This window comes from Pelodiscus sinensis, chromosome 3 (genome assembly GCF_049634645.1).
Source record: "Pelodiscus sinensis isolate JC-2024 chromosome 3, ASM4963464v1, whole genome shotgun sequence".
NCBI lineage: Eukaryota > Metazoa > Chordata > Testudines > Trionychidae > Pelodiscus > Pelodiscus sinensis.
Genome location: NC_134713.1, coordinates 77,275,106 through 77,295,940, shown reverse-complemented (window position 1 = coordinate 77,295,940; position 20,835 = coordinate 77,275,106). Strand labels below are relative to the sequence as shown.

The window sequence follows — 20,835 nt, the reverse complement described above, 5'->3', positions numbered from 1 at the left end:
GCAAGAAGCCTTCACAAAGGAAGAAAAACTGTTGCCAGTGTCCAGCGTGATAAGAGGCAACTTCACACTTAATACTCTGAAACTAAAATTCTTAGTAAACAAAGGTACTAATTTACAGCTGGAATCAAAATAGGCACAAAAAATATTTAAAAATTAAGCTTGAGGAAGCCAAAATAGGTCATTCAATCAGTGTTATTTCTCCTTCATTTTAAACAGATTACAAAGCAGTCAACTAGTTTCTCCTGTAATTAGCATCATCTCCTTCCCTCCAGGGTCTAGAATGCAGGAACAGGACTTTTCTTACCATACAGGGAGGAACCTTGTTCTGCTACCCAGCAGTACTGATTTTATATACACATGCAGTGAAATTCTGGCTCCACTGACTCCCAGGTAAGTCAATGGAGCCAGAATTTCATGCACAGTACTTATATTCTTGGATTCCTCTTCCCAAGATCAAAAACTCCTGGCTCTCAAGCAAATTAAGGGAGAAAATGTACAATCTCCCACTGATTGTAATGAAATCTTATGGGTATGCTCAGGAACAGTTCTGTCCAACTTCCATAACCAGCATACCAGTGACATTTGCTGTGCTGTGGAATCCTAAAGAAGAGGGGGAAAAATACTGGCAGAGAGGAACACTTGCATTTTGGAGGACTTCTGTGAGTCACGAGAGAAGTTCAACGTATGTTTTAAATACACTGTAATTTTTAAAGACACTGGGCGGATTATTATGTTTTTAGATTAGGTAATTTTATTGTGCCACGTGTTCTAAACTCCACCTCCAAATCCAGTATATCTGGTTTAGAGATACCTCAGACCTAATCACATTATGCATCAAGTTCATGCTCCTCACTCCTAAGCCTGCTACATTACCACCTCCTCGTGACCCAAACATTTTTGCTTTGACTATACAGTACTGAAAATGGCCTGCCTCCCTTTGCCCTTCAAATACTTTCCTAAAACACACTTTCCCCAAAGCCTTCTAATAAATTGTACTCCAAATGGGATTTCTACCCAACCTCAATCATGTGCTATCCTCTAGTATATTATTTTAATCTGAACTGCTTTGAGCTAAGTTGTAAGATCAGTAGGTCTGGAAACATAGCTTGCATTACAGAAAGATGAACATATTGTCAGCATAACAACAACATTTATAATGCTAGATTTTGAGATGTTACTGTATAAATAGAATTTGAAATCTTCTGCTCTAGCCATTCAATTCTCTGAGATTATTTCAATTTTATCTTGGATAGGGTAAACACCTGCTTAATGTTTACAGCCCCAGCTACTGAAAATTAGCAGGTGGTTATGGGAAATTCATAGAATTATAATTTTGATGAATAAAATATTACCATTAAGTTGAAAACCTGACTTGTTCGTCCATTTTTTTTGAGTTGCAGAATACAGTGAAACTTGTAGTATAACAGTTTGTTGCATAGAGCTAGGGTGGTGAGTTTACATTTCTAAGTTTACACATCTTGTGCAATGACTTGAAACAGCACTGTCTCCTCTTACGAACTCCTGGAAATTTTCTGAAAGTCAGCTGAAGTCCAGACCAGTCTAGGAAAACAGACGGCACTGAGAGGCTTTCAAGAAACCACATCACTGTGCCCAAAAGATGACCAATCTGAGAAAAAGTGGTAATTTGAGCCCCGTTAAGAGTCTCCCAAAAGGTACTGTTTGTATTGCAATATTCTTCTCTTGACAGAAGGCAGCTTTAAGTACCTGGCTTATCAAGAACCCAATGAATACAATAGGTAAATCACCTCCATGATATGCCAGCAACATAAGTTTATGATAGAGATGGGGTCTATACCAGAATGTCAGGCATTGACACCCACAAACTTTGGGAAAGTTTTGATTTGAATTAATAGGGGCTGGCATCCCTTGCTCACTACGCTCACCAATCCTCTTCTCTCTGGGGGGAGGTATATGGCCAGAAAGGAGGGGGCAGGAGCAGGCTGGGGGTGTGGTATTTCAGTGGAAGGTGTGTGTGAGGGGGTTGGGGGTGCAGGGTTTCTCAGTAGGGTGGTGAGTGAGGAGCCTGGAGGTGCGGGGTCTCAGGTTAGGGTGGTATGAGTGAGCAGGCTGTGGGTGTGGGATCTCCGCGGAGGGTGTGTGTGACAGGGCTGTGGGTGCATTGAGGGCATACAGCTCCCCACTCCCAAGAGAGAGGTGGGTAGAGAGGGGGATGCCTTGCAGGTCCTGCCCCCCACAGAGCACCAAGGAAGGGGAAAGCCTTGTGACTCTGGCTCCTTCCAGGAAGGGGGGGAGCATGTGACTCCTGTCCCCCTGGAGCTCTGGGCCCTTCCTGCAAAAGTAGATGAGGGCAGGGGGTAGCAGGACACAGAGTGTCGTGATGAGTGCTAGGTCCAACCTTAGCAAGAATTTAAGAGCCAGAAAATTCAACTTAATTCCATAAATATTCAAGGTCAAATATTCTAAACATAAAAACTGGAAAAACTTGAGTGTTTTTCTATTCAAAAGCATAGGCAGAAAAAGAAGTGGCAGGGGAGATGAGAAAGGACAACTTGCTTATGCACTTCCAGATGACTGTTTTCATGAAGTACCTTCCTGGAAGAGATATTTTCAAGTATAACCTACTAAGTAAAAGTTCTTCTAAGAGTCCAAGACCTTGATCTTGCCAAATAGCTTTGGACAGATAATGTGACTCCAAAGAAGCGCCAGGTGTCTCTGCACTGTCCTCACTGCATAACTAGGGCTTAAGTCATTTGGGGTATGTCTACACTACAGTGTTATTCTGAAATAGCTTATTTCGAAATAACGCGTCTACACACAAAATGCATTTCGAAATAGCTTTTGACTATTTTGAAATAGCGCGCCCACACTGAATGGACGCTGAATCGCATTTAAGGCTGACCGGAACCAGTTCCGGCAGGGCACCAGGTCAGGACTTACTGTGTGGGGCTGCTGCCTGAGGCTATTTGAAGTCTGTGCTTAAAGGGACCCTCCCAGACAGCCAGTTCTCAGGTTTCCTTGCTTGCTTGTCTACCTCAATGAGGGACAGCAAAGCATTTTGTCTCTGCGTATTCTGGTTGCTCTCACTCGGGATACCACAGCACTCTGCAACATGGAGCCAGAGCTGCCCCTGGGCACTCTGGTGCTTCTCTTGGACACGTTGCTGCGAGCCTGGCTGCACTTTCTGTAGGCTGCCATCCAGGAGGTCCATCAGGGGGCTGTGAGTATCCAGGAGGTCCTACGGGAGAGCTTCCACCCTGAGGAGCATGAAGAGCCTCCCTGGTCTGCCCCACTGGGGGCTTGTGCCTCATTCCCCCCTCACATCCTTCCACTTACCCCTCCATAACCCCCCTTCCTGATGTCAAATAAAATACGGTATGTCTACACTACCCCGCTAGTTCAAACTAGGAGGGTAATGTAGGCATACCGCACTTGCAAATGAAGCCCGGGATTTGAATTTCCCGGGCTTCATTTGCATAAGCGGGGAGCCGCCATTTTTAAAACCTCATACCGGTAGTTCGGAGTAGGAAGCCTAGTCCAAACTACCTAATTCGAGCCCCGTGTAGCCGCGCTACACGGGGTTCGAACCAGCGGGGTTTTAAAAATGGCGGCTCCCCGCTTATGCTAATGAAGCCCGGGAAATTCAAATCCCGGGCTTCATTAGCAAGTGCGGTATGCATACATTACCCTCCTAGTTCGAACTAGGAGGGTAGTGTAGACATACCCTTTGTTAGGAGGCCTTGTGATACTGGTATTTCACTGTTGATACATGTAATTAGTTTTGGAGCTTCTCACTTGAGAAGGGATATTCCAGATTTGGTGTGCTATGTGAAAGGGGACATTGAGGGATGACTACATTTTTTGTTTTGTGGCTAAGAGCCAAGATGCCTACATTATGGGGAATAAGGATACAGACATTATATCAGTGATAATGGGATTTCAAACAATTGCCAAAGATGGCATGGATAAAATTAATTTTTTTAGCTCTGAGCAAGGGCATTGCTGTACTCACTAATGGGTGTTGGGTCCAAATGCTATGCAAAGGGGCCTGTGTAAGGTGTCTAAGGAAAGCTTGTACTCTGCTGACTCTATGTATGATACTTGTGTACGTGTGTGATTTTTGTATCTGAAGTTATGGAATGGACTCTATTCTTGTATTTTAAATGTTTTCTGTCTGGAAGGAAGCAATGGGAATGGATTGCCTCCCGTAGGGATAATTATTCAGTGAATGGCTGTGCTAAGTACAGTAAATTTCCGATAATCTGGCACCTTTAGGACCCAGAGGGTGCCGGATTATCAGATATGCCGGACTATCAGAAGGGGGGGCTATGAGGGGTCTGGAGTGGAGTGGGAGGGATGCCACTCCAAACCCCTCATAGCCCCCTCTTCCGATAGTCCGGCTCTGCCCCAGGCGTCCCCAATTCAGCCACCGCTGGTCAGTTTCAGCAGCGGCTGAATCGGGGATGCCTGCGGCAGAGCAGCTGGGGTGCTGCCGGGTTGGTCCGGTAGCGCCGCCTGTCAGGGCTGCGAGACCAACCCGGCAGCACCCCAGCTGCTCTTGGGAACACCTGGGACAGAGCAGCCAGGGTGCTACCGGGTTGGTCCCGCAGCACTGAGGGGTGGCGCTACGGGACCAACCTGGCAGCACTCCAGCTGCTCTGCCCCGGGCTTCCCGGAATCAGACGCTGGTCAGTTTCAACAGCGACTGAATAAGGGAAGCCGGGCGCAGAGCAGCTCCAATTGTCCGGCTGCCGAGCACTTCCGGGTTCCTGATGGTGCCGAACCATCAGGAGTGCCGGAGCATTGGATGCCGGACTAATGGAGTTTTACTGTAGCACTACCTCATGAACAATGACTCTCAAAATGGCCCATACACACCTGAGGCATGCCTCATCTGAGAGACTGCAAACCAACCTGGGGCCAGGAGGATCTGTTTGGAGTTGGTGAGTGTGGGTTTTATAACCTCTCACCAGTGTGTGAGGCCTAGGTCTGATTGTGGCACATGGAAGCTGGGGTGTTCAAGGGGTTTTGCTGGTAAGGCTTCCTGGTGGTTTTTTACTGGTGAGGGGCTTTGCTGGTTAGGGGTTTTGCCGGATTGGCAGCTGAAGCACTCTGTATGTCTGGTGGGGTGCCTTGGGAAAGGTTCCCCACTTGAGGGCAGTAAGTAGCCCTGGTTTTGAGCAATTCGCCCTGCGCTGAGGCCCTCAGCAGTGCCAAGACCCAGCCTGGTGTATGACAGTGGTATATTCAGTAGGATGCGTAGAACCTAGTCAACTGAGCTTTGGATCAGGACCCCATGCTATTCTAAATTTGATTTTGAAACTGAGAGTTTGGTTGGTTAAAGGGGCAGTTATAATGAGTCAACAACAGTATGGGGCCCTGGCAAAAAGGCCCTGCAAAAGTAATGCTGTACGAGAAATATACTTAGGACTTTCTCTGTATATAAGTCATGGTATTCCACAGATGTGGAAGGGGTTGTTTAATTCTCATGTATTTGCTAGGAATATAAGGTGTGCATATACTTATTTACTATGTTTTATCCCAGACCTCCAAGAAGAAATCACAGCCAGTGTGGCCAGAAGCTGTCCAGCACTGTCCGCGATTTGGGGGGGGGGGCGTGTCATGACAGATACAGATACCAGAATCTGTAATGCAGGGATGAAATGCAGTGATGGTGCTGGAGATAGCTAATACTAGAGTCTAGAAGTCAATCATCTTTGTGGTAATAGTTATGGGGAAGAGTGAACTAATTTAAACAACATGATCCATGAAGAACACATAAGTATGTTCACAGGCCGAAGCAAATATTGCCAAGAATGAACACTGATTTTGGATATCTGTTTCTTCCATGCCCAACTCAGAGCCAATGTTGAGCACAGAAATCTCCTTTAGACTTCAAATTAAAATTTGCTTTGAGATATTTGTAAATGGCATTCATTGGAGATGCTCTGAACCCTATATGTTTATGCAGGCAAAAAAATTAAATCTACTATTTTCAGGATTAGTTTGATTTAGCAAAGCAGATTAATTATGCAACTTTGGAGACTCGTGAATATGCTTCTACTTATGAACATACCATGTAAGATTGTAAGTTTCCATGTCAGATGTTAACAAGTGACTTAGCTGGGTACAAAAAAGCAACAGTAGAATTTTCACTAGAATTGTAACAGCTCTAGGCAGAGGCTTCTGATCTATATGGATAAATTGGGAAAGTGGGGGAATTGTATTGTCAGAATGAGGTAATCAAACCGTTTTCAGCACAGCAAGGATAACAGTGAGCTCCGTGATATAGCAACACTTACAATCAGAGCCTGAAATTGTGTCAAAACAATCTTATCTAGTACAGCTACATTAAAATGTAAGTTAGAGAGGATTTATATAGGTTACTTCCTTCTGAATAAAAAGGAAGTTGTGGCACATGATTTTCCTCTTCTATAACTAAAATGTTTTTTACAGGTGAAAGCTGTTACAAAGTAGATCTGTGCAAATCTCTTATACAGCAAAACTCTCCATAAAGATAATAAAAAAAGATAACCCCCACCCTCAAAAAAATCACCTCTCAGACTTTTGGAAGATGACTGAATATTTATCTACTCAAGCTGCAAGAAGAATGAATTTCACCCCAGTTCTGGAAGCCCTCATGAGTAGGGATCTATTTTTATGGTAGAAAATCACACATTTTACACAGGCTGATTCTAGCATAAGTAGTAAAATTTCACCGAAGCGTTCATACCATAGATATGCAAATATAGTTCTGTACTACCATCACCTTTGTAACTTGCCCTGAATAAGGAAGGCTGCTAAATAAATATATCATCATCATCAAGTATAATACACAAAGTTGTACACAAAGCTTACAAAGACGTATACAGGCAGTCCCCGACTTACGCGGATCCGACTTACGTCGGATCCGCACTTACGAACGGAGCTTTCTCGCCCCGGAAGTCGGGGCGAGAAAGCCCCGTTCGTAAGCTGCTCTGGTGCCCCTGGTCTGCTGGAGACCGTCTCCAGCAGACCAGGGGCACTGGGCGGGTTCCCGCGCTTCTGAGGCTTTGCCAGAGCAAAGCTTCGGAAGCGCGGGAACCGCTGCTGCTGCCACTTGGGTGCCGGTGCCTGTGGTCTGCTGGGGACCGTCCCCAGCAGACCACAGGCACCGGGACCCAAGCGGCAGCAGCGGGCGGGTTCCTGCGCTTCTGAGGCTTTGCCAGAGCAAAGCCTCAGAAGCGCGGGAACCCCCGCTGCTGCCGCATGAGACCCGGTGCCTGTGGTCTGCTGGGGACGGTCCCCAGCAGACCACAGGCACCCGGACTGAAGCCGCAGCCGCGGGGGGGTCCCGCGCCTCTGAGGCTTTGCCAGAGCAAAGCCTCAGAGGCGCGGGGAACCGCCGCTGCTGCCGCTTCAGTCAAAGCGGCAGCAGCGGCGGTTCCCCGCGCCTCTGAGGCTTTGCTCTGGCAAAGCCTCAGAGGCGCGGGACCCCCCCGCGGCTGCGGCTTCAGTCAGGGTGCCTGTGGTCTGCTGGGGACCGTCCCCAGCAGACCACAGGCACCCAGACTGGAGCGGCAGCAGCGGCGGTTCCCCGCGCCTCTGAGGCTTTGCTCTGGCAAAGCCTCAGAGGCGCGGGACCCTCCCGCGGCTGCGGCTTCAGTCAGGGTGCCTGTGATCTGCTGGGGACGGTCCCCAGCAGACCACAGGCACCCTGACTGAAGCCGCAGCCGCGGGGGGTCCCGCGCCTCAGAGGCTTTGCCAGAGCAAAGCCTCAGAGGCGAGGCACCCCGCTGCCGCTGCGGCTCTGCTCCCCGTGTCCCTGGTCTGCTGGGGGGAGGGGGGGGGGCGCAGCTAGTGTGCTCCCCCCCCCCCCAGCAGACCAGGCTTTTGTTTTGGACTCTGGGGCAGAGCAGCTGGGGCGCTGCCGATTGGTCCTGCAGCGCCCGTGGGCACTACTGGACCAACCCGGCAGCACCCCAGCTGCTCTGCCCCAGGTCCTGATTCAGCCGCTGCTGGTCAGTTTCAGCAGCGGCTGAATCAGGACGTCTGGGGCAGAGCAGATGGGGTGCTGCTGGGTTGGTCCAGTAGCACCCCAGCTGCTCTGCCCCAGGCGTCCCCAAGTCAGCTTCTGCTGAAACTGACCAGCGCTGACTACAGGAAGCCCCAGGCAGAGTTGCTCTGCCCCGGGCTTCCTGGAATCAGCTGCTGATCAGTTTCAGCAGCAGCTGACTTGGGGACGCCTGGGGTTCTTAAGTTGATTCTGTATGTAAGTCAGAACTGGCGGTCAGTTTCAGCAGTGTCTGAATCTGGACGCCAGTTCCGACTTACATACAGATTCAACTTAAGAACAAACCTACAGTCCCTATCTTGTACGTAACCCGGGGACTGCCTGTATATGCTTTAGTAAAATAGTCCATTTGTTAAATCCTAGCATGCAGCATCCATCAGCAGTTTGTAAACAGAGAACTGAATCTATGTATGTAGAATATGAAACACTGGAAATTAAAATAGGTAGGAAAACTGTCATATTTAGTTTAATGGTAATAGTTGGTGGCAGTATAATTATGTTTTATGTGCTTTACCCTGCCAGACACCCTTCTTGATTATCAGGAAAAAATAGCCTGTGCCTTTGGAAAATACACATTGGGGAAGCTATCAGTGACTATCCTGATGTTGAGGCAGGAAAAGGCCAGAAAAAGTCTGATCTTAGGATTTGGTTAATGCTTTACTTTATAAGAAGTACACAATTCTTATGAAGAAATATGTTTTTGCTCTGTCATATGTTTACTGTTCTGAAAATGGGGAGTGTATGGTAAGCTAATAAATAAAAGACACAAGGAGTCCTGTAGCACCTTATAGACTAACATATGCATGAAGTGGGTCTTTGCCCACGAAAGCCTATGCTCCAATACATCTGTTAGTCTATAACGTGCTACAGGACTCCTTGTTGCTTTTGCAGATCCAGACTAACACGCTACCCTTCTGATACTAAATAAAAGACAGAAGATGTCAGTACTACATGGTCTAGATGACCCAAGGAGGAGGAAAAGATCAAGAGGTGCCGATCAAACCATCAGGATACAACAATAACTGAGAAAAGGCAGACTGATGACCCTAAAGCATAAGCATATACCCCCAAAGACAATATAATAGATAAAGGGGAACCACATGTGGCAACCCCCAGGCTATATCTATACTAAGGGGCTCTATCGGAGTGCAATTTGCGTACCTTTTTCTGATAGTTTTTTCGGAATGTATGTAGTCTATAGCATTAACTTATAAGCTTTTGCTTGTTGGTTAATCGGTTAATCGACTGCACTATTACATCTATAGCATTAACTTATAAGCTTTTGCTTGTTGGTTAATCGGTTAATCGACTGCACTATTACATCCCCAGACAGGATTGGAGATATTAAATAATGGTTAATTAGCTAACTGAGTAGTCAATGGAATTTGACTGAGTAGTCAAAAAGCACAAAGCCACAGCGGGGGTAGCTCCTGGATGTGGTGTGAACCGGGGCTAAGCAGTCCCAGTTCGCACCAGCTCCAGGACCACGACGTCTCTGCCTTCACTGCCTCTGCTTGCACCACGGAGACGGTGCTGGGGGAAACCGGCTTTTAAGCTGGCTCCCCCCATCACTGGCTCCTGCTTCCCTCCCTTCCCTAAGGGGGAGCAAATAGTTGAGTAGTCACTCGACTACCCGATAAGCCTACGCTTATCAGGTAGTCGACTATTTGACTAGTCGCTTACGTCCCTAGACAGGACTGAGAATTGTAGCATCTAGTAATGGTCAGAAAAGTAAATAACAATAAAATAGCATAAATCTGAAAAAATATACAAAGAAAGGATATAAAAGGTTAACATAATTTTCATTAAGCTGCTGTGGTGCTAACCAAACATTATTGAATTTAATGATTTTACATACAACTGAACAAGCTGCTAATAACCACTGCAATATTATGTGTCAGGCATTATGAAACCCACACCAAAAGCCACCCAAACCCTAGAGCGTTCTGTTATCAGGTAAGCCCATGCTGCAAACTTATCAAGAGCTCTGAATATGCCTTCCGCCATGGAACATGCAGAGGCTCTTGTCAATCTCTGCTGTGAACAATACTTGTGGTTTGGGCCTCATTTTATATTTTCAGGACCTGTCACTATCTGGGGATAGTGCCATCAGCTGAGGTGGCAGATTCCCATCTGCATCAGAAAGGCCCTTCAGTAAGGCCCTTCCTCTGCACAACATCATTCGAGAAACACTGTCAAATAGCTTTAAAAGAGATACCTGATTTCCATCTCATCTACAATGGATACTACATGGATGCACATGTTGGAGAAAGTGAGAAATTTTAATGTAGGTTATTTGGATATCTAGAACATAGGTAGATGAGTTGACCGATATAAAATGAAACAATGGATGGAAGATGGTCATGACCACCAGTTTATGTGCCTTATGACTTACCTCTGGCTTCTAATGGAAGGTTAAAAAGAAAGTGAAAAAATTTACCATTTTACTACTGGATCAAAGAACTGTATAGTCTGCCATTTCAGTATTAGAGGTAGGTATTATGGGATCTCTTTATTTTATTCAGTTCTGAGCACACTATCAGTACTCACCAAATAGTTAACCAAAGCATAACATGCTAAGGGTATGTCTACACTTGCAGCCTATTTCGAAATAGGGCTGCAAATGTAGGCATTTGGAATTGCAAATCAAGCCCAGGATTTAAATATCCCGTGCTTGATTTGCATCTTCCTGGCTGGGCACATTTTTTTTTTTTTTTAAATTTACAAGCCCGGAATAACTACCCGCATCTACACGCGGCAGTGAAATGGGTGTTCAAAATAAAGCCCTATTTCGAACTACCTGTTAAACCTCATTGTAGAAGGAATAACAGGTAGTTCGAAATAGGGCTTACAATCGCAGCGTTTGCTCCAGTCAACCTCCTGCTGTGTGGATGGCATGAAAACACAATTTAAGACATGTCGACTCCAGTACATAACTGATGTAGCTGAAGCTGCGTATTTTAAATTGACTTTCCCCTTTAGTGTACACCTGGCCTAAATGAATTACCTAATCTCACAGACAAAGGCTCCTATCGAAGATGTGTGGGGCTCTCTATCTACACATAAAGGGGGGAGGGATAGCTCAGTGGTTTGAGCATTCACTTGCTAAACCCAGGATTGTGAGCTTAATCCTTGAGAGGTGCCATTTTGGGATCTGGGGCAAATTTGTCAGGAATGGTACTTGCTCTTGCCATGAGGGCAGAGAACTGGACTTGATGACCTCTCAAGGTCCCTTCCAGTTGTATATCTCCATATATTATTTTATTTTATAAGACATGATGTTAATATAAAACTCATTAACTATTCCCAATTTAACTATATCTAGTTAACTATACACGAGGATGTTCTTATTCTACCATAATAATGCCTTATTCTGAATTACGTTAATCCACTTTGAAGTGAATTAAGATAATTTGGAATGAAACATGTTTACTGCAGTATAAGAGTGTCAACATGAGGAATTAATCAGGAATAGTTATTATGAAGTAACTTTATGTGTAGACAAGCCTTCAGTGACATTAAACAAATACAACATCTAAATAGGTATTGCAAATCGCTAAAAACAGAGCTATGTCACTTTCTAAAACAGTTTCCAAAAACAATTAAATATACTAGTAACTGGTCTTTATCTTTCATTGAAAAACAATTAGATACATGATACAAAAAATAAAATAAAACAAATAGTCTGTATTTAAACTCAGGAATTACTAGTAGATATTCAGAAAGGACCAATTTCACAGTTTTAGGCTTCTGCTGAATAAAGAGGAAAATAGTCCCTCTAGTGTACTTTTTATGTAGAGGAAGGATTGAGTTGCACAGAGTATTGCCATAAAAACTTATAATAGTTCAGCAAGAGATACCAAAATACTTGCAGAGGTTACAGTGAATCTGGACATTCCTCCGACCTTTATACAAAGGTGCCTGAAGGTTCCATTTTGGGGCAAATGAAAAATATTGAGCAAAGAAATGTACTGAATCTTGAAAAATTTAACAAAGTTAATAAAAATCCGTTCTGACACACTAATTTTCCGAATGTCTATATTAATGCAGTGTTTTGATGTGGCATTACATACTTTTGTTTAGAAAACTGTAACATATTGAAGTCTGGTGAACAAGAATCTCTGTGGAAGTAATGACAAGATTCATCTCTATATAGTGTGCACTGACAAGACACTATCAGAACCTGTGCTTCTATTGAACAGAGCATGCACAGTCTCTTTCAAGCCTTTATTCTCGGGCATCAAATACTGAAACATTCACTTTTATTATTATTCAAAGACATGAGCAGATATTCAATCATATATCTAAATAATTATGGGGTGGTTTGGAAACACAGGACAATGCTGAAAAGAGCTGCATGTAAGTATACTGGAGTGTATGTAGCATGTTGCATCTAGGGAGATTTGTTGTATATTATTGCATTAGTTAGCTAACATTCCAATGGTTTAAGGGGTGGGGGGAGAGAAACAAATCAATCACCCTGTTGGTGTGTGAACTGGACAAACCTTATCTGAATTAGAGGAAACATAATGTTGACTTCCTAACCACATCTGAATATTCATTTCTGCAGCAATGTCTGAGGCTAAATAAATAAATAAATGCAGTTTAATGTAACCAGTATTTTGAATTTACAGTTTTTAAAGTCATTGTTTTGGGGAGACTAATCTAAGGTATTTTTATGGTGTATGTTTTCCTGCTAATTGCACAGGGAAAAAGTAACATTTTATATAATATGTATGAGAATAAAATTAAGTTATTTTTTCACCTTTATTTAAAATGAGAGTTTTCCCCTTTTGATGCCAGAAGGGAATAACTCAGTTAAATATCTTCCTTGTCTATAAAGCTGAAATTATCTGCATAATAATAATTGTAGGCTAAGGTAAAAGGTTTTCTCATACACAAATCTATATCTTTTTTTATATATCTTTGATATCTGTTTCCCTGTTACTTCACCCAAGGTCCAAAGTGAAAAGTTGATTAAAAAATAATAAAACAGCACATATTCATAGCAGCTGGGAAGTGTAATTCACAACTAAGGTAGATGTTTGCTTCTTAGCTCTGCTTGAGATAGCTCCTAAAAAGAGCAAAGTTGGCAGCAGCAACATGAGCGGAAGTTCAGCCTAACCATCTGAACACATACCCAGGGCACTGGGAAGGATGACACTCAAGCAGCTATCACAAGAAACCAACTCTGCAGTATACCCATGCTTCTTTACTTAGATGCTAGCTCTGGGGCAGACAAAATACCACCCATGAGCTGCATCCAGTCCACCACTAACCCGCAGCCCAGTGGGATCTTGGGGCAGGCTCCATGCCTGCCGTGCCCCCGCACGCCATTCAAAGCTGATGAGGCCATGTGAGTCTCTGTATGGCACAAACCCTGAGGTGCGGGGGCTTCGCATGCTGCCGCCACCCCCAGAACAATCTTGCAGTTCCCATTGGCAGACCAGCCAAGGGGAGCTGCCTGGGCCGTGCTTGTGGTACAGATAGTGTTAGAGAACCACCCCCTACCCCATCCCCAAGGGTGCAAAGAGATGCACATAGCCCCAGCAGCCAATAGAAGGCACTTCAGCCTGGCTGGGCCAGAGCAGCCCCCCTACCAGCAGCGTGGCAGGCTCTGCCTAGCCCAGCTCGGCCCACCATGCCTAGCTGTGGGCGGGAGGAACTCCAGCCTGGCCCGGTCTGGCCCTCCACACTGTGCCACAGGAAGGAGGAGGGCTCCAGTTTGGCCAGGCTGGAGTACTCCCTGCCTGCAGCGCCCAGCTGGACCACCTGCACCTATAGTTTAACTGGTTAACAATGTCCATAGGATTGCATATCCCTAATATACACATACCATAAAAAGAACTCTAATCCTGTTAGAAATTAAAATCTCTATTATGGGATGCCTGACAGTTTATCAGCTTCTGACCTCTCCTTCCCCTACTTTATTATGTTCCTATTGGCCACACACATAAACAGATTGTTACCACAATCAAACATGTTACCATAAGTTTCAAAGACACCTTACATACAACCATAAATAAGATTTTAAGCTTCTAATGCATCCTCATCTTCTGATGGTCACGTTAGAGACCAGTGAGAAGCTTCTTAACTAAATTATATCAGTGAAATCTCAAAGGATCTAAGTTTTTAACATTTTAATTAGCTCCAGATACCAGTTAATGCTGCACAGAAATTGAGGAGTAACGGTAGTTCGGACTAGGAAGCCTAGTCCGAACTACCTAGTCCGTGCCACGTGTAGCCGCGTGGCACGGAGTCCGCACTAGCGGACATTTAAAAATGGCGGCGCCCAGCTTTATGCAAATGAAGCCCGGGAAATTCAAATCCCGGGCTTCATTTGCAACTCCGGTTGCCTACATTACCACCCTAGTTCGAACTAGGGTGGTAGTGTAGACATACCCTGAGAGTTTTGCCACTAAATTCAATGGAAGTAGTAGTAGGCCCTATATATTATATGTTGTTTTTGAATTTTTTCCATCATTGATTTGATATCATTGACCAAAACTCAATAAAATTCAGTGGAAGACTGAACTTGTTGCAGCAGATAAAACAGAACAGCTGAGGTATAAAACCAAAGCTTTGGCAAATGACATCAAGGTATACATTTAAAAGCAAGGGATTGTCATAGTAGATTTAACCCTTATCATGCTCTCTATTATGCATCTGGAACCTAATCAAATTTACCATAATATAAATAATAGGTATCCAATTTTAAAATGCATCTCTTTTTAATAGTCTCAGAGGGATAACCATGTTAGTCTGTAACTTTAAAAACAACAAGCGGTTGAGACTAACAAATATATATATAGTATCATATATAGAGAAATATATACATCATAGATATATTTATATGGGCTTTGAGTGTCCACTCAAGCACATCTGAGGAAGTGGGTTTTGCTCACGAAAGCTTACAATAATATACTACTTGCTGTTCTCTTTTTAATATATTGGTCTTGCATTAAACAACAGGCATTTAATAAAAAAATATTTCATTAGCCTGAGTCAAATACAGTGCAAACACTTTTCCTAAAATGCTCCATTTGGGAGGGTAAAAATCGTGCATCTGTATTCAAATCAATTTCCTACAAATATGTCTTACTCAGAAAGCAAAACATGTGAATGGGTTACTAGTATAAGTATATATGAAAATCCTCCAGCTTAGGCATTTCCAATTTGTCTGATTTGTAAACTAGGGTGGGCAATAATTTTTGATGAAGGCCACTCCAAGATTTTGGTAAGTGGTCAAGGGCTGCACTTTTCTATGGAGGGAATGTGGGGTCCAGGACGGAGGTTGGATGCAGATGGTTGCTCAGGGCAGGGGACTGGAGTGAAGGAGAAGGTGTAGGTTTTGAGAGGAAGTTTGGGTGAAGAAAGGGGTTCTGACCTAAGGCAGGCAATTGGCATGCAGGATCCAGGAATGGGTTTGAGTGCAGGAGAGGATTCTGACCGGAGAGAAGGGTGTAGGTGTGATGTAGTGGGGGTACTATCTGTTCTGTAACCTGTTGTCCCCCTTGCACTGTGGTGTGTGATTTCCACTGACTCACCCACATGTGTATTAGCCCAGACACCTGATAACAGGCTCTTTCCCCAGGGGAGAGACAAAGGAAGGGAGGCAGAGACGAAAACCTGGTTTGGGGGCAGGGTCCAGGAGGGAGGCAGTCTGGGGCTAGAACCATGTTTTCTGGGGCTGGAACCATGAAGGAGACAGACTAAGGAGGGGGCTGGAATCTAGGGGGCCCAGGGCACCCCATCTCAAGGGGGCTGAGGCATCCTGGCCCAGACTCTTGTAGACACATCGCGTCTATGCTGTGCTATATCCTGGAGAGAAGCAATAAACCCTCTCTATTCTACTGGCTGGTGGAATCTGTTCTTGCTGCTACGGGGCTGCAGGATTGGAGGAACCCCAACTCGCCATCACAGTAGGAAAGGACTGCAGCATCTGGGAAGGAATTGTGATCTGGGGAAAAGGGGGAAGAGAGGGTTTGGGTGGTGACCTGGGGCACAGAATTGGGGTGCAGAGTCCAGGAAGTGATTTGGGGGCAGGAGAGGAGGAGCCTGGAGGAGGGATGTGGGAGAGGGTGCAGCATCTGGGAGGGAGTTGTGACCTGTAGTGAGGAGTTGGGGAGCAGGAGCAGCTGAAGCATCAGAGGCAGGCTCTGGCCAGAAGGTCTTTACCTAGATAGCTTCTGGCCAGCAGCCTTGCCTGACCCTGAGACAGGCTCTCTGCCTGCCACACTCCTAGGTTGCTCAAAACGTCCATCTGCTCCCTCAACGTGCCTCTGCATTGCACGCCCCTTAGGGAGAGGCAATCATCGCAGCTCCCACTGGCCAGTTTCCAGCCAGTGGGATCTGTGATGATTAGGCTGGGAGGTATACAGTTTCCCCTCTTCCCCAACCAGGATGAATTTTGCCCGCCTCTGATGTAAACTGTTATTCAAATTAAATACAGACATACAATGGAAAAGTTAACATCTATACATATGCTAGAACTTCCTCAAGAATCCTCCATCTAATATGCTAAAGCTTCCTCAAGAATCCTATCACCCATTAGGATGCTCATTTACAAATAGCACATACTGACAATGTGATTAAATTTAACTGAACCTGTTTTCCCTCCTTTGTAAATAACACCTACATCATGCAAGCCCTGATTCTTACTATAGGTTGCAACATTTAAATAAATGGCATTTTAGTAAATGGCATATCTACAGATGAGCATGCAAAACCAAAGCAAACACTTTTTATAAAGTACTTTTAAACTGTCTACCCAATATTAGGTACTACTAACTTTTAAAAAATGATCTTCAAAAGCAAAAGTCTAACTATACGTGAAGTGTTTTCACATGCACAAACAATCTGGAAAATGATTTTTCTTCTATGTCTTTAACCTACACTAATCAGAGGTATCATTTGTAAAAACTCTAAATAGAATTTTTTCAGATATATGTGATTTTTCAATTGATGTTGTCTCTATATGCTCTACCATACCAGGAAAAAAATGCCAAACAAATTTTCAGAGAAGTCACCCTTTAAGTAATTCCACTATGAAGTTAACTTTACAAGGAAAAGCACCTACCCTGGCTTTTGGGGGGAGGGGGGGGGGAAGTGGGAGAGGGGAGAATGATGGACGGAAAATTTTGATTTTTTCTTGAAAAAGTAGTAGTAATTCTATAGTTGAACTCTGAGTATTTGCATCTATGTATTTTTGGCCTACTACTATAAGATACAAAAGCTAAACTTCCTATAACTGAAAAAAAAATAAAAATGTATTTTTCTATTGTTTTCAGTTTGTTTTGTTCATTTGACAGTATTCTGTGTATAGACTTCTTACTATTTCCTTGGTGTTTAGTTAATTTTCACGGTCTATGTGAGAGACAAGGTGTGTGAGGTGATATATTTTATTCGGCTAACTTCCGTTGGTGAGGCATGCAAGCTTTCCAGCTCGCACTGAGAGCTCTCTTTCAAGTCAGGCTGAGTTTTCCATAGGAGACAGAAAGAGGACTTTTCCAAATTTAGAAAATGCCTCTGCAAAACCACAAACATTGACAGAGTACTGATTACTTTTAACTCATTTTTAACTGCCTAGATTTCAAGATGACAGTCTCAATGGAAGCACATCAAGCTATGCACACCAAGACAATTCTTCAAGCAGCTAATGAAGCAGGGCATTTTATTAGACTGCATCAGGGTCACTGTGATCTCAAAGGCCATTCCAAGCCTTCCTTTAAGCCACGTGCCTCTAGCATTAGAGAAAGTGACATGGGACAACAGAGAAACGCCACTCTTACAGAACCCCTCTCCCAGCCAGCAGAAAGGCCTCCTGCCCCGCAAGTACACAGTGGAGGCAGCCTGGATCACTCTCAAATTAGCAAACATCAGCTACCGGTTCAGCCAGCAGCAGGTGCTGGGGCCCGGCCAGTCACGCAACAAGAGGAGTCTTACCAGAGCTTTTCGGAAAGCTCATTGGACTCCAAAGCTTCCTACGTTTACTATTTAAGTGGCGCACCGCGCACGCCAGGCAGAGAGCACCTGGCAAATGTCACTCCAGGGAAGAGGAAGGTGCACGGCGAGGAACTGCAAATGGTTGAGAGACCCTGGAGTCCAAGATCTCTTCCGAGTATTTGCTTCCTCTGCATTTCCAATGCAGAAAAGCACGGGCCCTCCCCTGCTGGCCTTCCCCCGGCTAGTGCACTGAAGAGCCCACTGCCTGGGAATGAGGGGCTGGGATCACAGTGCCCACGGCCACACCGCACTAAAACGCTGCGAGCAGCCAGTTGCTCTAATCCCAGGCTGGTGCGCCTCGGCCATACATCCCTTCCCTCCGCCCCTCGGGCCAGCCCGCGCTCCCTCCCAAGCCAGCTGCTCGCCACTGAGCTCCAGGCAGCCGCCCCAGCGCGTCGGGGGTGCCGGGCATGGGCCTGCTACGGGCTTTGCCTGCTGAACGCGGGCCAGCACCGCCACGCTTCTCCCCGGGCACCCTCTCCGCGCCTCCACCCCCGCCTGAGAGCCGCCCTCGCCTCCATCTACGAGCCACTCCTGCCCCGGGGTACCCAAACCCTTGCTCCCCACAGCATCCCGTGCACCACAGCCCTCCCCTTCCCGGATACCTCGCCCCCTCTCTCCTCGCCTCCCGGGCGCTCTGCGCTCGGGGGAAGCGGGATACCCCGGCCCCTCGACCCCCTCTCTGCCCCCGAGACTCCCCAGCCCTCACCTTCCAGCCGGCCGAGCTGTTGCTGTCGCCCTTATCCTTGAAGTAGGGCACGCAGCGCACCATCCAGTCGTAGATCTGGGACAGGGTGAGCCGCTTGTCCGGGGCGCTCTCGATGGCGCGGGTGATCAGGTCGGCGTAGGACAGGTTGCCCCACGCGTTTCGCCGCGACGAGCATTTCCGCGGCGCCGCAGCTGCCTGGCCCCCGCTCAGCCCGCTGCCCCCCGCAGCCGCTGGCCCAGAAGCCTGGCCCGAGCCCTCCGTCCCAACCCCGGAGAGCGGGGCCAGCAGCCGGGCCGCCTCCTCGGGGGCCAGCGCTTCCCCTCCGCCGCCGGTGGGCACGGCGCTGCCTATGGCCATGGGCGAGCTGCCCCCTTCCTCCTCGTCATCCTCCTCTTCGGGGATCATGGAGGCGGCGTCCGCAGCCGCTTCCCCCGCGGGCTTGGCCGGGCTCGCCTGCAACTCAGGCCTTTGGAGGGGCCAGGTGCAGGAGCGTGGCCGACTCTGGGGCTCAAACTCGGGGTCCAGCTCCACGTCCAGGGGCGATAGGGGGGCAGGAGAAGACGCCTCTGCCATCTTGGCTTCCCCGCCTCCTCCTGCTGCTGCTGCTCCTGGTGCTGGGATGGGATAGACAGGTCCGGACCCCAGTCCCCTGCTCCAGCGGATCAGTTCCTAGCAGGCAGGGGGGAGCGAGTGAACATGCCACTCTCCATTAAAGTCCTGCAGCCTCCTGCCTTCCCTTCCCCGCCCCCTTCTTCCAGCAGACAGTTCACACACGCTAGCGCGCACACACAAAATAATAATAATCACAAAGCGATCAATAAGGGATCGGGTGAGGCCAGAGATTCCAGATGCGCCTATGGATCGGGAAGGGTGAGGGGATGGCTCCAGCAGCGGCTCAAACGTAGTGGAGTTGGTGCAGCTCAGTGGTGTGTGTGTGTTTGTTTATGTTTCACTCCATGCAGCTGCAGAAGTGCTCTACTGGCAATCACGCTGTATCCATGATCGGAGAGAGACCCCTCCAATTCCACCACGCTCCCGGCTGCCCTAGCAGACGTTTTCCTTATTTCTTTTCTCTCTGTGTCCGGGGGAAACAGGCAAGGGTCCCTCAGATCACACTGATGACTTTTACCTCCTTCAAAATGCCCCGAAGGGAGCTGAAGTCTCCATGTACATCCAATTGCACACTAGCATTTGTCGTAGTTATGCATTCCACTATCCAAAAAATATATCTATATATAAAAATAAATTTCACAACCAACCGAATAGGATAAAAAAAACGCCACTCTGGATGTTTTTTATCCTTCTTACGGGGAGAGCAAAACAAAAACAAATCAAATCACCAGTCTTCCAACAGGTCCAGAAGCTTTAAGCCCTCCTTAGGGCTGCCAAAAGGATGGGTTTTGTTCCAGCATCAACACCACATTCATAACCTCCTTGCTCCTGCTGCTGCCATCTTGACAGTTTTCCCCCCTTTCGCTCAAGTCATTTAAAAAACGCTGGCAAAAGAGACAGAGAAAGCCACATCGGCAGGGGAAGGAGTGGAGGGGAAAAACCAGCAGCAATCTCTACCCTCCAGCAAAAATAAAGATCCAGATTCACAGGAGGAAAAAACAGCGCTGGTGCATGGTTTCCTGATTCTCCTGCTGCTGCGTCTTCAGCTTCGAGTCGCCTTCCCTTTAAAGGCAAAGGAGGAGAAAGCAAAAAACCGCACGGTACCTTTGTGAACAGACGGGGGAAAGCAAATGATCTGCCAGGGGGAAATAATGCTGCGCTGCTGCAGCTCGCCCGACCAGCCCGTCACCCTGCACTCTACTGACTTCCACATTCCTTCTAACCAGCAGCACCAGCAAGCAACACAAAGTTATAGACGCACGCAGCTAGACTCAACCTAACCATACAGCAGCTTGATCCCGCCCACAGGGAGGGCTGATGAGCTAAGCCGCAAGCGGGGGAAGGGGGAGGGGGGCTGAGGCAAGTTTCCAAGCTACTACAGAAACCCGTGCTATCTGATAGATCTGGCTCTGTCAACAGCAAATGCTCTGTTAATAGTCTGTCTTTAACTCCTCGAAAGTCAAGACGTTCAGAGTGT

General features: G+C 46.4%; 1 protein-coding gene across 1 annotated transcript in view; it reads right to left on the bottom strand.

Moving 5' to 3' along the window:
• Positions 1 to 20,624, bottom strand: part of FOXO3 (forkhead box O3) — a 160,796-nt gene extending 140,172 nt beyond the window's left edge. Inside the window, exon 1 of the mRNA XM_006123179.4 lies at positions 18,747 to 20,624. Coding sequence (XP_006123241.2) covers positions 18,747 to 19,319 — 573 coding nt within the window. The 5' untranslated portion in view covers positions 19,320 to 20,624. The remainder of the gene's footprint in view (positions 1 to 18,746) is intronic.
• Positions 20,625 to 20,835: the final 211 nt, after the last annotated feature.